The sequence below is a fragment of the Temnothorax americanus genome, unplaced genomic scaffold, assembly GCF_048541705.1.
Source record: "Temnothorax americanus isolate GAGA-0224 unplaced genomic scaffold, ASM4854170v1 Scaffold29, whole genome shotgun sequence".
Lineage (NCBI taxonomy): Eukaryota > Metazoa > Arthropoda > Insecta > Hymenoptera > Formicidae > Temnothorax > Temnothorax americanus.
Window position 1 is genome coordinate 397,272 of NW_027509432.1, and position 12,752 is coordinate 410,023.

The 12,752-nt window shown below is 38.4% G+C and overlaps 2 protein-coding genes across 4 annotated transcripts in view; one reads left to right on the plus strand and one right to left on the minus strand.

Moving 5' to 3' along the window:
- M (zona pellucida domain-containing protein miniature) overlaps positions 1-12,752 on the minus strand; it is a 267,575-nt gene that overhangs the window by 139,896 nt on the left and 114,927 nt on the right. The window lies entirely within an intron of this gene.
- Sol1 (CUB domain-containing protein Sol1) overlaps positions 1-12,752 on the plus strand; it is a 232,044-nt gene that overhangs the window by 107,572 nt on the left and 111,720 nt on the right. For all 3 annotated transcript variants that reach the window (XM_077410713.1, XM_077410711.1, XM_077410712.1), the window contains exons 5-8: positions 702-858; positions 2,618-2,677; positions 10,214-10,425; positions 11,694-11,768. In XM_077410713.1, the coding sequence (XP_077266839.1) occupies positions 702-858; positions 2,618-2,677; positions 10,214-10,425; positions 11,694-11,768 (504 nt within the window). The remainder of the gene's footprint in view (positions 1-701; positions 859-2,617; positions 2,678-10,213; positions 10,426-11,693; positions 11,769-12,752) is intronic.

Below are 12,752 nucleotides of genomic sequence, written 5' to 3' on the forward strand. Positions count from 1 at the left end.
ACCGTTATGCATTTTTGTTAATCGTAAGCAGTAACGATACTCAGTTATAAATTGAATTATTTTACCATGGGGCGACGCCTTTGAAAGGAGTGTGGGACGCGCCACTAGTTAATCAATACGTAACGGATTCAGTAGGTATATTTGCACCGCTCTAAGGACACGCTAGCAATCGTTAATTTTATTTCATCTCGATTCCATTTCCGCGAGAGACAGCTTTCGAATAGAATTTGCTCTGCACGTGTTCCGATATTTATCAATATAGTTTTTTTGAAATAGTAGCGAAAGAAATTGTATAGTAAGATCGAGGAAGACTAGGAAGATTTTTTATATTTGCAATAGAACATATGTATAAGGTTTCTACTGAATAATTGTAGATAGTTAAAAACGTCACAAAACAAGATTTTTGCAATATAAATTTATAAAGTTATTATATGGGTTATTCATGTCTCTCACATATTTTCGTTTTTAAGAACGATTTGAGATTATTTTTCAGACCGTCAAGTATTTTCTGATTAAATGCAAATTTTGTTTCAACAGTCTCAGATATACAATATGGATTGAACGAACTAACAAGCCAGAAAGAACTAGGACAAAAGCGATAACTTTGTCAAAATGACAACTGAAACAAGATCGTCCGGACAAGTGGACATATCGCAAAGTCGACGACGTCGTGACGTGATCTCATCTTCTTTTTGTTCCAGGTTTATTCGAGATGGACGGTGTGCTGGTGCCCGGCACGATGTGTGACCGCGAGTTTGTCAGTTCGCAATCGACGCCTCAATACGGACGATTTTATTCGCCGCGGTACCCGTCCTCCTATCCGAAGAACATCCGGTGCTCCTACCTCTTCCGGGCAAGGTAACTAATCTGACCTACTCCTGAGCCCATGCGCTCTGTTCCGGAGGGTCTAATCCATATATAATGTATCTCCGCTGCTAATCTCCGCCGTCGTCATATATCTGCTGCTTTAGCGCATTTAATGACGACAGTCTGTAATCCTGCTCGCAGTTCATTAACACGCAATCTAACATATCGAAGGGCATATTCAATCATATCGAACTCAACATGTTTGTTTCGCATATAGCGTTTAAATAAAGAAGGTTTAATTTCGCCCAGGCCACGCTAAAACTCGACATACTGGTTTTGGATACTAGGTCACGTTGAGTTTTGATACTACCGCGCTTATCCCATCATCAGAAATTTTCCGGCTTCCTATCCAGCTCGCAACTTTCCTCGTTCCTCATCTCGGTTCCTTGTTACGTGGCCGCCGAAAGTTTACGTCCGTTCTGTCGCAAGCCGTTTCGCAGCGCAGCGGCATAAAAGCTGCACTCGCGCCCAGCTAGCGGGAGAAAAACCAGCAAGTTCTTGGCATGATCCCTCGCAGGAAGTTGCTATTCTCTAGCCGGTCCCACGAAACAACACCGAGGCTAGACCTCGTCGCGACTTGCGTATGAAAATGCAATCCATGTAACCCAGTGTTAAATGGCAAAACACTAACAAGCGGTAATATTAATTTGCCAAAGTACTTGTAAGAGAAAATATTATTCTCTCTCTCTCTCTCTCTCTCTCTCTCTCTCTCTCTCTTAATCTATTTTAGAGCATTAATTTCTAATAGCTTACTTAATTATCTAATAGGATTTCCAGTTTCGCGTTCCTATATCTATAAACGTCATAGTTCACATTACGTATCGTTGCACAGTTCATTGATTTCTGTGGATGTCTGATCTACGTACAGCGATCAAAGGAAATAGTTAACGGAGTCGAGTCAGAACGTCGCTCAATCGTGATGAATTTAATCGCGGCGCCGGGCTAGTATGCGCGAATGTGATTTCCGTAGTATTGTTGGTTGCTGCTTAATTACAGTAATTGTATCAAAGTAGCGTGTGTAACCCTATACGTCTAACGGTTATGTCAACGCAACGTCGGCCGCTATGCCAGCCGCTATAAAGCCGGCGGATACGTGTATGTGTATTATACGCGCGTGCAGTCTATCTGCTAGGTATTCATGACACTCGCTCTATGCTATATTAACGTACTACACACTGTTCTCGATGGCTGGATGGCCTTTGTCACGCCGTGATTGCAAGCGAGTCTTTTAATGATTATTCACATGTGAGGAAGAAATGTGACGGAAAGAAAGCAGCGAGAAAAAAAATAGTAAAGAAACCGAGAAAGAAACGTATATTTCGGCTTTTCTTTCTTATGGTTAGGTTATAAATTCTTATATTCTATAAAGGCACTTTCTGTCATTTAGCCATTTAAGCTTTTTTCATAAAGAGATTTGGTCCCGTCACATTGTTCACAGTCGCCGTCGTCGCCGTCGTCGCCGTCGTTTTAACAAATTCATACGCTAGGTGCGCTTATAATGAAATTAATTACAGCTCTCGCCCATCTTGTTTCATTAGTACCACGGGGAACAAGATAAACCGCGCGCGTGTAGCGTGTACCGCCGCACGGTACCGCTCGGACGAAAAATGCATGTAATAATATTTTCGTATTCATAAAAATGCAAGTTTTAATATCGCAAGTTATGTAGCATTAACACAGTAATAAGTGGCGTTATAACGTATCCATCTAGGAAAACGCACGCAGAATAACTTGGTTAATTGTATTTCAGGTTGAAGGAGAGAATTCGTTTGGTCTTTGAGGAGATTTCTCTGCAAGAAGGAGACCTGAGGCGAGTATTACGTCTTTATTTTTGATTTTCTAACGTAATATGAAAAACATGAAATACGCATAGTATTGAACGAAAAGTAATAACGAACAATAACGAAGAGTAAATAAACGCAGAGCAACAAATTAGAGATTGCATCAGTCGTCTCAAGGAATTTTCTATTAAAAAAAAAAAAAAAAAAAAAAACGCGCCGTTTTTTTTTTAATTTTTTTTTGTCATAAATGGTTTACAAATTTTTCCTTCCGGCGCATCTCGAAGTTGATAGATTTGCGGGAGCAACGTTCGGTGCAGCCGTGGGAAAAAGTTTCCTGTACGTTCTTCGCATATCGCGGATAGAAATTGAGTTCCGCAAGTTACGAAAGAGAAAAAGCTGAGGAGATTTAGCGAGAGGGATCAAAGTCGTGAATTTTCACGAAGTATGACCGGGGCTGCCTCGTCTATGTAAAAGATGCGCCATTAAGCCCCGTCGGCTGGTAGGATGGCATTGGCGCGACCTGTCGATTTAAAACTTTGAAACTGTCGTTCGTGCAGCGCGTTGAAATCAGCGTGTAACCGAAACCGCGAGAGAGATGTCCGAAAGGATATAAATGGAGTACGAACGCAGAAACACGTCCAGATATGGCTAACTTCTATTTGAGTGATAAGCAGAGCTTTAGACATAACAGGTTTTCGTATTATATTGATTTATTTTTTATTCATGGGGCAATTAAAACAAGTTTCGAGAATTTACTTGTTACCGATGGGTTTTCATTTTATGTTAATCTTAATCTGATAAAAAATATTGAGCATTTTGTTATACACTTGCTGTGTGTATTCAGAATATTTCAGCAGCTTCCCTCCCAACTTCCGCTGCATTTTCCCGACCAATAACCCTACAACTCGAACGAGATATACATGTATAATGAAAGCCGCAGGGCTGTTAAAAACTTTAAGACTCGTTTGTTCACACTTATACGTATCACCAAAAACTCAACATCCGTTCGCACAATTTAAGAAAAAATGACCAAAGTTGGAATTACTAGAGTTTTGAATCGTTACTACTGCTGAAGACGGACATATTTTTATAACTCTGATAACAAATTTCATTAGTTTTTCCAGCGTAATTGCGACTTTATCTGTTTAATATTGAACGAATCGTGAAAATATATTTCTCATTGCAGCAAAAAAATATTAAGCATTGTAGTTTACTTAAAATTAATTATTGATAATAAGTCATAAATTAATTTATGTTGTTAGAGGCAAGACGAATAATCAATTTTTTAATTGGAAAATAGAACTTACACGGAAAACAGAAAGTTTTCTTAAATTTTAACTTGAAAAGTACTTATCGGAGTCTATTGTAAGATTGAAACTGGAGATATTGTGAAGTGAACGTCTGTCTATTATTATTTATGTATAGCAGCAGAGGGGAATTTGCATGTCACCACTGTGTAATTTTTAACAACTTAAGCTCGAAGGATTTTTCTCACGGATCATGAAGCTTTTGCATGTATCGTTTTCTGGATTTCTATATGATAAATTTTAAAGATTCGTACCAGGTGAAGCTCCATTGCGCTAATTGTAAATGTAATTATGATCTGTCAGTTATTAACCTTTAAGAGTTAACGAGACACAATAACGAATATCAGAATCACGAGGGCGCAGGCAAAACTTTTCTATTTAAAACTTTCTCTTCCGATATATATACAGCTTCGTGTATTTGATACGGATCGAACGGTGCACGTTAGTCAGTACGCTGGCAATAGCCAGCAGACGGATTAAGTACGCAATGGAGATTTACGGGGAAAATAAAGTCGTTCCTCCGTCTTACAATTACTTTTGTATATTTACCACTCTTAAATTTAATTCCGTAATTAATACCTATAACTAACCAACGAAAACATGCGTCGATACGTGAACGTTATCTGGATTTGTCATTCCCTCTACACGAATGTGATTCGCGGGAAATCAAACTCTTTAAATCGCTCTGGATTAAAATTTCTCTGCACTCGCGGCAATCGTAAAAGTTACTCCGTGCTATCTGAGAATTTTATCGATTAGATGACGACACGAATAGATAATCGGCGTCGATTGGTTCGGCTAGCTTGGTAAAACATTTGGGTCGAAGTAGCACGAGATAGAGATTCGACATTTAAGGAGGACTAAAGCCAAACGAATCATTAAACTAATCAAACGAACTCGTTTGAATGTTTGCCGAGGAGCGGTAATGACGATTGGTGTCGCGCCGCATTGTCCCCGCTGCTGAGAGACGTTGATGCAGAGTCCTGTTGAAATTGACTCACTCATATACTGCTGATGAACGGCATGCGAAAAGCTCTGTAAAAAAGATCTCGAGTCGTTTGGTATCTTTTCTTATTTTTTAGGATACTCTTTTCTTTGCCCTTTTGAACACTTTTCCTTTTCCAAAATTTTTTTCCATGCATATACTTTTTGAGATATATCGTAGAATATAGATAACCCATATATATTTGAAGCAAAAAGATAAGCAACGGCCAGAGTGACATCGACAAGTAAGAGTCACCATGCGTGTCGTTATATTATAGACGTATCATAGAAACATCGATTTTGTAAATTATAAAACACAAGATTCCCCTAACATTTGAAATAAATGTAAAACATAAAAAAAGTTTTCCTTTTTTAAGTAAATGGTTTTTAATATTATTGTTTAAATAAGTTTATATATTAATTTATTTGTAGATAAGTCTCCTTTTCTTATACTATTAGTTAAAATTTATCATTACCGAAACTATGCATTATAAACATTAAACATAAAGAAAATGTCACATATGTGAATGAAAAGGAGCTATTTTATATTTGGAGAGATATCTATATTAATTTAAAATTTCAATCAAATATTCAGTGAAGAGATAGGCTTGTTTGTGCAGTAATGTTTTTCGCGTTGACCAATGAACGTGCGAGTCGACGATCGATCGACGGACGAGTTTGCTGTAATTTGAACGCTGCTGTACGTATTGAACTTCCTACGTTTTATGAGCGTTCCATGTGCGTGCCGAGAATAATCGCGGTCGTTAGATATATCTCGTTACGCTGCGCGAGGAGTGTTCGTGAGTTGGTCTTCCGTGATCGGTATTGCTCCTGAGTACTTAGGGTATACGCGGAGCTGATGTTCCGTGTACTTACGACATGCAAATCAGCGGGAGACCAGATACATTCGCGCTCGCCGACCCGAAGGGTTCTGATGTATTATCAGTCCATGAATGAGAGATAGCCTCTTCCTGCGCGCGACTCCAAATTTTACGATCGCCAATACGTCAAATTGCTAATGCTTCAGATATTACTGACATAAATCTGCCAGGCAGTAACACTGCGAGCTTGACTACCGATCCTTTCAAGGTGGTTGCCATAGATCCTCCTGTCTCCTCGTTTTCCCCCGTTAGTGCCATTGAAAACGCGACAAGCCTGGACTTCGTATGCACGTGCTGAAGATCAGAATATTTTTTCAAGCAAATCTCATATATATTTTACTTTAGCTATATTTCACGTCGAGATCTCTCTCTCTCTCTCTCTCTCTCTCTCTCTCTTTTTCTTTCTCTCTCTCTCATGTTTCTTACATGTAGGTCGGTAAACTTCATATTCCGCCTGCGAGCGCTATGAATATTTTCCCAGGATATTTACGACGAATTCTACCGGTACCAGAAAACTACGTTCCTATCGGTCTTTGTTAAGGATTTAAAGCCAGCTATACGAATTTAATGCACGAATTTCACCGCTCGTTGTAATTAACTGCGCCGCAATGCGATCTCGACTTGACAGCGATAGCGTACTTTTCCGAGAATTCTCTCTTTTTAAATCGTAGGGTGTGCCAGTTACACCTGACCTCTAAATCCTTTGAATATGTGGACCACGATTCTACTTAACCCACATAAAGTTCCTCTCTGCGCGAAGACTTAGAGCTGAGAATGGTGATTGGGAGGTCGACTTGGAGAAACGAGAGGTGCCTGGGGACTTGCAGTTGCAGCGTGCAGGAGTTAATCCTTGATAAATCCTCGAACTCTGTCCTAATTCAGTATTGAGCTCCTTTAATTTCATTTCGTTAGTGACCTTTTAACTTTAAACTCTCAAATCAAAATCGATGATTTTGCGATTGAAAACTGCAGAAATTGAAAAAATGCTGAAGCAAATAATCTCAAGATAAAAGAGAAATTTTTACTTGGTTTTGTCATCAAATAATAACATTTTATGAGCAAATTGTATAATTATCGTAAAACAACTCAGCGTAGAAAATATGATGATATGATTAATATGAAGATATGATTTCAATCTGATTTCAAAAAACAATTTTTACAAATACAATACCTCATGAGCGTAAAAAATGACGCGCGGTTTATATAAAATCTGAGAAAATTGTATACAATAGGGCTAGTTCAAATAATACGAAAACAAATGTAATTTTTACAGAGAGTGCAACAAGATATGAATAATAAGCAATTTTGAAATCGTATTATGAAATACTATTACACAAATCTCGGTATGAAAGCAACATAGCTGAAAATAGAAAGAAAATATCATTCTGAAAATAACTAGCTTTCGTATCCGCGCATTTTCGGATAAAATATTTAAAATAGTTTTATTTTTTTATAAAATCTGCTTTTATACATATATCAACATTGTAATTGATCCATACTTACTAGATGTACTTATGTATAGTAAGAAAAAATTGATTTTTTTATAAATATTTTAAAGAGGTGTATATATATATATATATATATATATATATATATATATATATATTATTCTAGACACATATTATTGCCTAAATTTTTTAGCTGTCTGCTTTATTTGGCGGTTGTTTTATTTTGTGAGTATAAAACTCTCTCTCTCTCTCTCTCTCTCTCTCTCTCTCTCTTTCTCTCTGGTACCAAATCTCATTTAAACTTCACTCTATATTCTGTTTCGCACGTTCTATCGGGCTATAGCCTGTAGCATATAGCGATTCACGAGCAATTGGCTGCCAATGCGATAAAAACCAGGATTTATTTTTATGACAAAATTTGCAATTTTTAAATAATTAATTCCTATAGCGTTAGGTAATTTATTTACTCCGAAAATATTGGGATATATGTTTTTCTCGAATAATTTACACATCTAATCTCTTCCATACTTTTGCAAAAAAGATGTATCTATCAAAAATACGATTATCAAGAATATATTTATAATAATATATTAATCGCTCTTTACAGAAATAATATTTGTGATTCTTTTATGTATGTAAAAATTAATTAAATAATATATTCATATTCTCACATGAATGTGTGTCGATGTCGGATCCAACGATGTTTATATAACGGGATAAATGGACACAATATTAGCTCTACGCTGACATATTTTATACGAAATGGTTATGGCGAATGAATGCATTCGCTGTGTAATGTCAAATCAGAGAAGAATATCTAAATCTGACCAAATAACATCGACTCACGCAATTATTCACTTTTCATGCTTTCACGAAACATCACTATACATACGATCATAACTGGATTTTCGTTTAATCATTTATCAAAACTTTACATGCCGCTAATTATTTTTTAGTGAATAAAGTCAATAACGCGATAATAAATAAATCGAAAAAGAGATTTTATTTTACATTTGCAGTTTTAGCTTGTGAATGATTGTGTTTTCTCTACAATTATAAAAATGCCGATTTAGAAAAGAAATTGGATATATATATATAAATATCTATATTAATTTAAATATTATAATCGCTGCAGTATATTATATCTTCGGTTAAACCTAACGCGAGAATTGAAAGGCGATACGCGATATACGGTCGACAAATCTGCGATCGATAGCGTTAATTTATGTCGTGGCCGATGGCACTTCCTCCAAGACTGGTGGTAAAAATCTGTAAGAGCTCGGGTAAGAGCTGAGAAATGCCTCCATATATCAACGTTAAGCCGCTCCGTCAGATGCACTCGGATATTATCGTGAATGGTGCTGATAGATACCGAGAGACTCCTCCATCCAGCACTCGATACACTCCTACTCTACCCGAGTGCACGCTTATAACACGCACATATGCCGCTCGTTCGCTCATATAAAGTTATAGTTGGGGGATCTATCGACAGTATCAATAATCCCTTCCTACGGATATAAAGTAATGAATAATCCCTTACCTGGGCCTTACCATATACGTTAACTCGCGAAAAGTTTAATAAAAAGAAAAAGTAGCTGTAAAACGGTTCTTTGTATCGCCATTCGATACTTGAACGTGCTTTTACGCTTGAATTCAAGTTTCCAAAGGTAAACGCTACTTTAACGATATTCATGGAATAGCCACTGAGACATAGTAGACGAAATACGAATAAAATCGACGAGAGCAAAATGGAGTCGGTGATGGCCCGAAGTAAATCTTGTTGGGCACTTGAAGAATTCCGTGTACACACTCCAGGCGCGCGATGCTACGCTAGATTAACTTTGATAGACGGATTTGCTTGCCTTCGCGTTGAGTTCACTTACGCGCACCACTAACCGCATTCAACTTTTCTATTTGATTGTTTCAAACTGATTTGAGTCTGATTGCATGCGTCTACTCATTATAATGTTCAAATTCATCGATCGAAATTGGAAATATAATCTCGTGTCTCTGTTGATTCGCGGTAGATATAAAATATTTTACGGCATTACGTCAACGACGAGCGACGCTATCGTGGCTATCGTGTACGTGTAAGTGAGGTCATCAGAAGTCGCACGTGTAGGTTCAGAGGCAAGGAAGCGGAACGGACAGGCTAGGCGGGACAGGGGTGGCTCTTTAATCTCTGGCTCTTCCGACGATAATCTTTCTCTGCCAACGTAATTGCTTAACCCGTGCAAGTAATAAGGTTATCCCGTCTGCCGTCATCGATCAAGCCTTTAAATCGATCGGATCGCGATCCCGTCGATGTAGTGCACGATTCCTAAGGCTTTTGAAGGCACCGGAGATGTAATACTCTTCTTCGGTTCGATCGAGCGGAGTAGTTCACGTACATATATGGAACGAATCGCCGCGTCGCGTCGGTCGTCGAGACTCTCTCCTTGGCCTGCCGCCCACCGCCCGTCTTGCCGATGATGCCATCCTTTGTCACTGCGTACACTCTTTACAGTTTCACCTTAAACCCCACTGAACTGTCTTCCATCTCTCATCTCTTTTGTCTCCCCTTTCGGTCTCGTTTCCTCTCGCGCGCATTATCTAGACGAGCCACAGCACTCAAAGCGAACTTAACATACCTTCGTCGTCGCCGAGAATCTCGTGGATTTTCTCTTTATTCGCGCGTCCCATTATAAGATTCAAATCTTTATGAAGGTAAACTTCTACAAAGCAAGATGCTTTGACTTAGGGGGCACTACTAACGCTAAGGCAGCAAAATTACGTTAACATAAATTTTATCGATGGATTCTTTATTTCACAATACTTGTTAACAGCACAAGTGTCAATTAGCTTAAAAGAGAATATTCCAATTTTTCAGAGCGGGAATTAAGCACGACTGAAGGTAATGTACCGATAAGTTGCCGGCTTCTAACGAAAGGTGCATCCTGTTACAGTTGCCTGAATAGGGCGGATTTAATCAGGGTACACGACGGAACGGATTCAGGGGCTCCCACAATAGCCGTACTCTGCAACCAGGGAGCGGAAGTGGAGGTACTCAGCACGGGGCCAGGTCTCTACGTCGAGTTCGTCGCTAATTCCGAGTGGCCGGGCCAGGGCTTTAAGGCGATGTTCCAATTCCAGCCATTGGACGATGCGCTACATCCTGGTCAGTAACGAACGATGATTACTCGTCGACATCACGAAAGTCCATCCTTCCGACCATTCTCCCGCTACGGCCACATTCCTCTTTCTTCGGCACCGTCTCATCTCCTGCGATGTGTAAGACCGCGGCTATTGATACCATTTCCGCTCAGGTGAGTCCCTACAGTCATGGGACGAGCCATTAAATTATCCATGGCCTTATATCGCGTGCTGAGGAATAGTCGTAGAAATCTTTTGCGCTGTGTTCAAATCCAGATTGCTCATCTTCCTCACTTATTTGGCAATTTTATGGTTTTATGAAAACCAGCATATTCGCGATAGTCAAATTTTGTATTTTTTTAAATAAATCTCCATTGATTATTAGTATTATGAAAATTCTCGTCTTGTAAATAGAGCTTTTCATATAATTTGTATCTTCAATATCTTTATTAATAAAGTATTCCTTGCAATAGACATAAATTTGTAGTTTTAAATAATCGATTGAAAAAGAATGATTATAAAGTCGAAAAGAAGTAGTTATTAAAAATTTAGTTGATAATATTGAATTATCGAAATGCCAAGTTGCGAACCCGGTCGGTACCACGGCTTCAAGTAGAAGAAGTTCAAAAGCTCAACATAACGCGTCGCTATGCTGAAGTGTGAAAGCGCCATGAAACAGAGCTTTTGCGAAGCTTTCCAGTAATGCTGGAGCTTTTGACGGTCGGCAAGGAAGATCGTGAAGCTTTCCAGCAAACTGTAACACCCGGAGAGAAAGCTTGCGTTATACTCATCCTGGAAATGGCATCTTCTTTGCTTACTTGGTAATTGGCCAAACCTTTTTCAGGCACATTTGGATTGTTCTTTGAACTTACCCGTTGTTATTACTATATTTTTCGATATTGCCATTAACAGATATACAATAAAATGATAAATAAACATATCATAATATTGATTACCGTAACTGGGTTGATAACTGGGTTTCCGACATATATCGTATTATTACAAGGCATAATTGTCGATAATGCCCTCGCTCATTATATGATCAACGTGCATTAAATTTCATCAATATTCAATATCGACATTTAATCATTATTTTGACAAAATCTAAGCGTTGAAGCGCTAAGTATTCTTATTTTGAACAAAAACACACCATTACATATTTACAAGACGATGAATCATGGGGCCAGATCCTTTGTGCTAAAGTAGATTGGCTGCGGTCCATTGCATACGCGACTCCCTGTTGTAATTAACGGCACTGTATATTCTGAGGATAATTACAATAATGTGTTTCAGAGCCGGACAAGGTCCCAGGGGCTGCTACAGGGAACCCCAAGTACTCGGTCATCGGACCAGCTGTCAGCGCTACTAGTAAGTATACATTGCATGCTGTACACGCGATTTATCACTTTTCTTAATCAATAATTGCCTCGCCGCGTCCCATGGTACTTCCTCCGGAAAAGATAAATTTGTGCAAACTAAAGGTACTGTAAAATTGGGATTTTACTTAAAAGATGACAGGCATGAGACCTTCGTTAAACGTGAAAAAAAAGGACGTCTATGCCGATAAATGATACGGCTTACCAACTTATATCATAACTAGCAGATCATTATCAGATCTGCTAGTTTCGTAAAAAAAAAAGAAGAAAGATCGCACCCGCGGGACTTTTCGAACGACTGAAATGTAATCTGGGAAACGTGACGCACAGTCTAGGAAACAGGATACCTCGATGTAAAATAAAATTTTACTTTAGACGTAACATACTTTTATGAAGTCTGAAAGAATAAGGGTAACATCAGCCCCGGGGGTATATGGTTCCTGTCGTTGTTTAAAAGGATTATTTTGATGTCTTCAACATGAATGTCGGCGAATACGTGTAGAAATATGATTTTCCATAGAGCCCTCGACACATAACTTCTCCGTAACGCAGCGGCGTATAAACTTTGTGAGTACTTTACGCTTGTAGAATCATCACCCGTATGTTACGGACGATGGTGAAAGCTCGACGGACTCCGAACTTTACGGTTTTTTCATGAAAATAAGATGCTTGTCTTATGTCTTGAGTATTCGCCATAAATTCAGTTGACAAGTAGTTCCCGTCGATGACTTGACTCCTGTCTACCCGTTTGCTCGTGACTCCGAACTCGAAACTTAATCCGTCTTTTATTGACAATTATATAGGCGCAATTTAGCAGCATTTGAGTATTGTGTGATTACGATATCGTAGAATTTCTATTACATATTACGCGATGAAAAAGGACACATTAGATCTATAGATTCATTATATTATAATATATATAAATATATACATATATTAATCATCATCAAAATCAAGTCTCTCTCTTTATATAAAT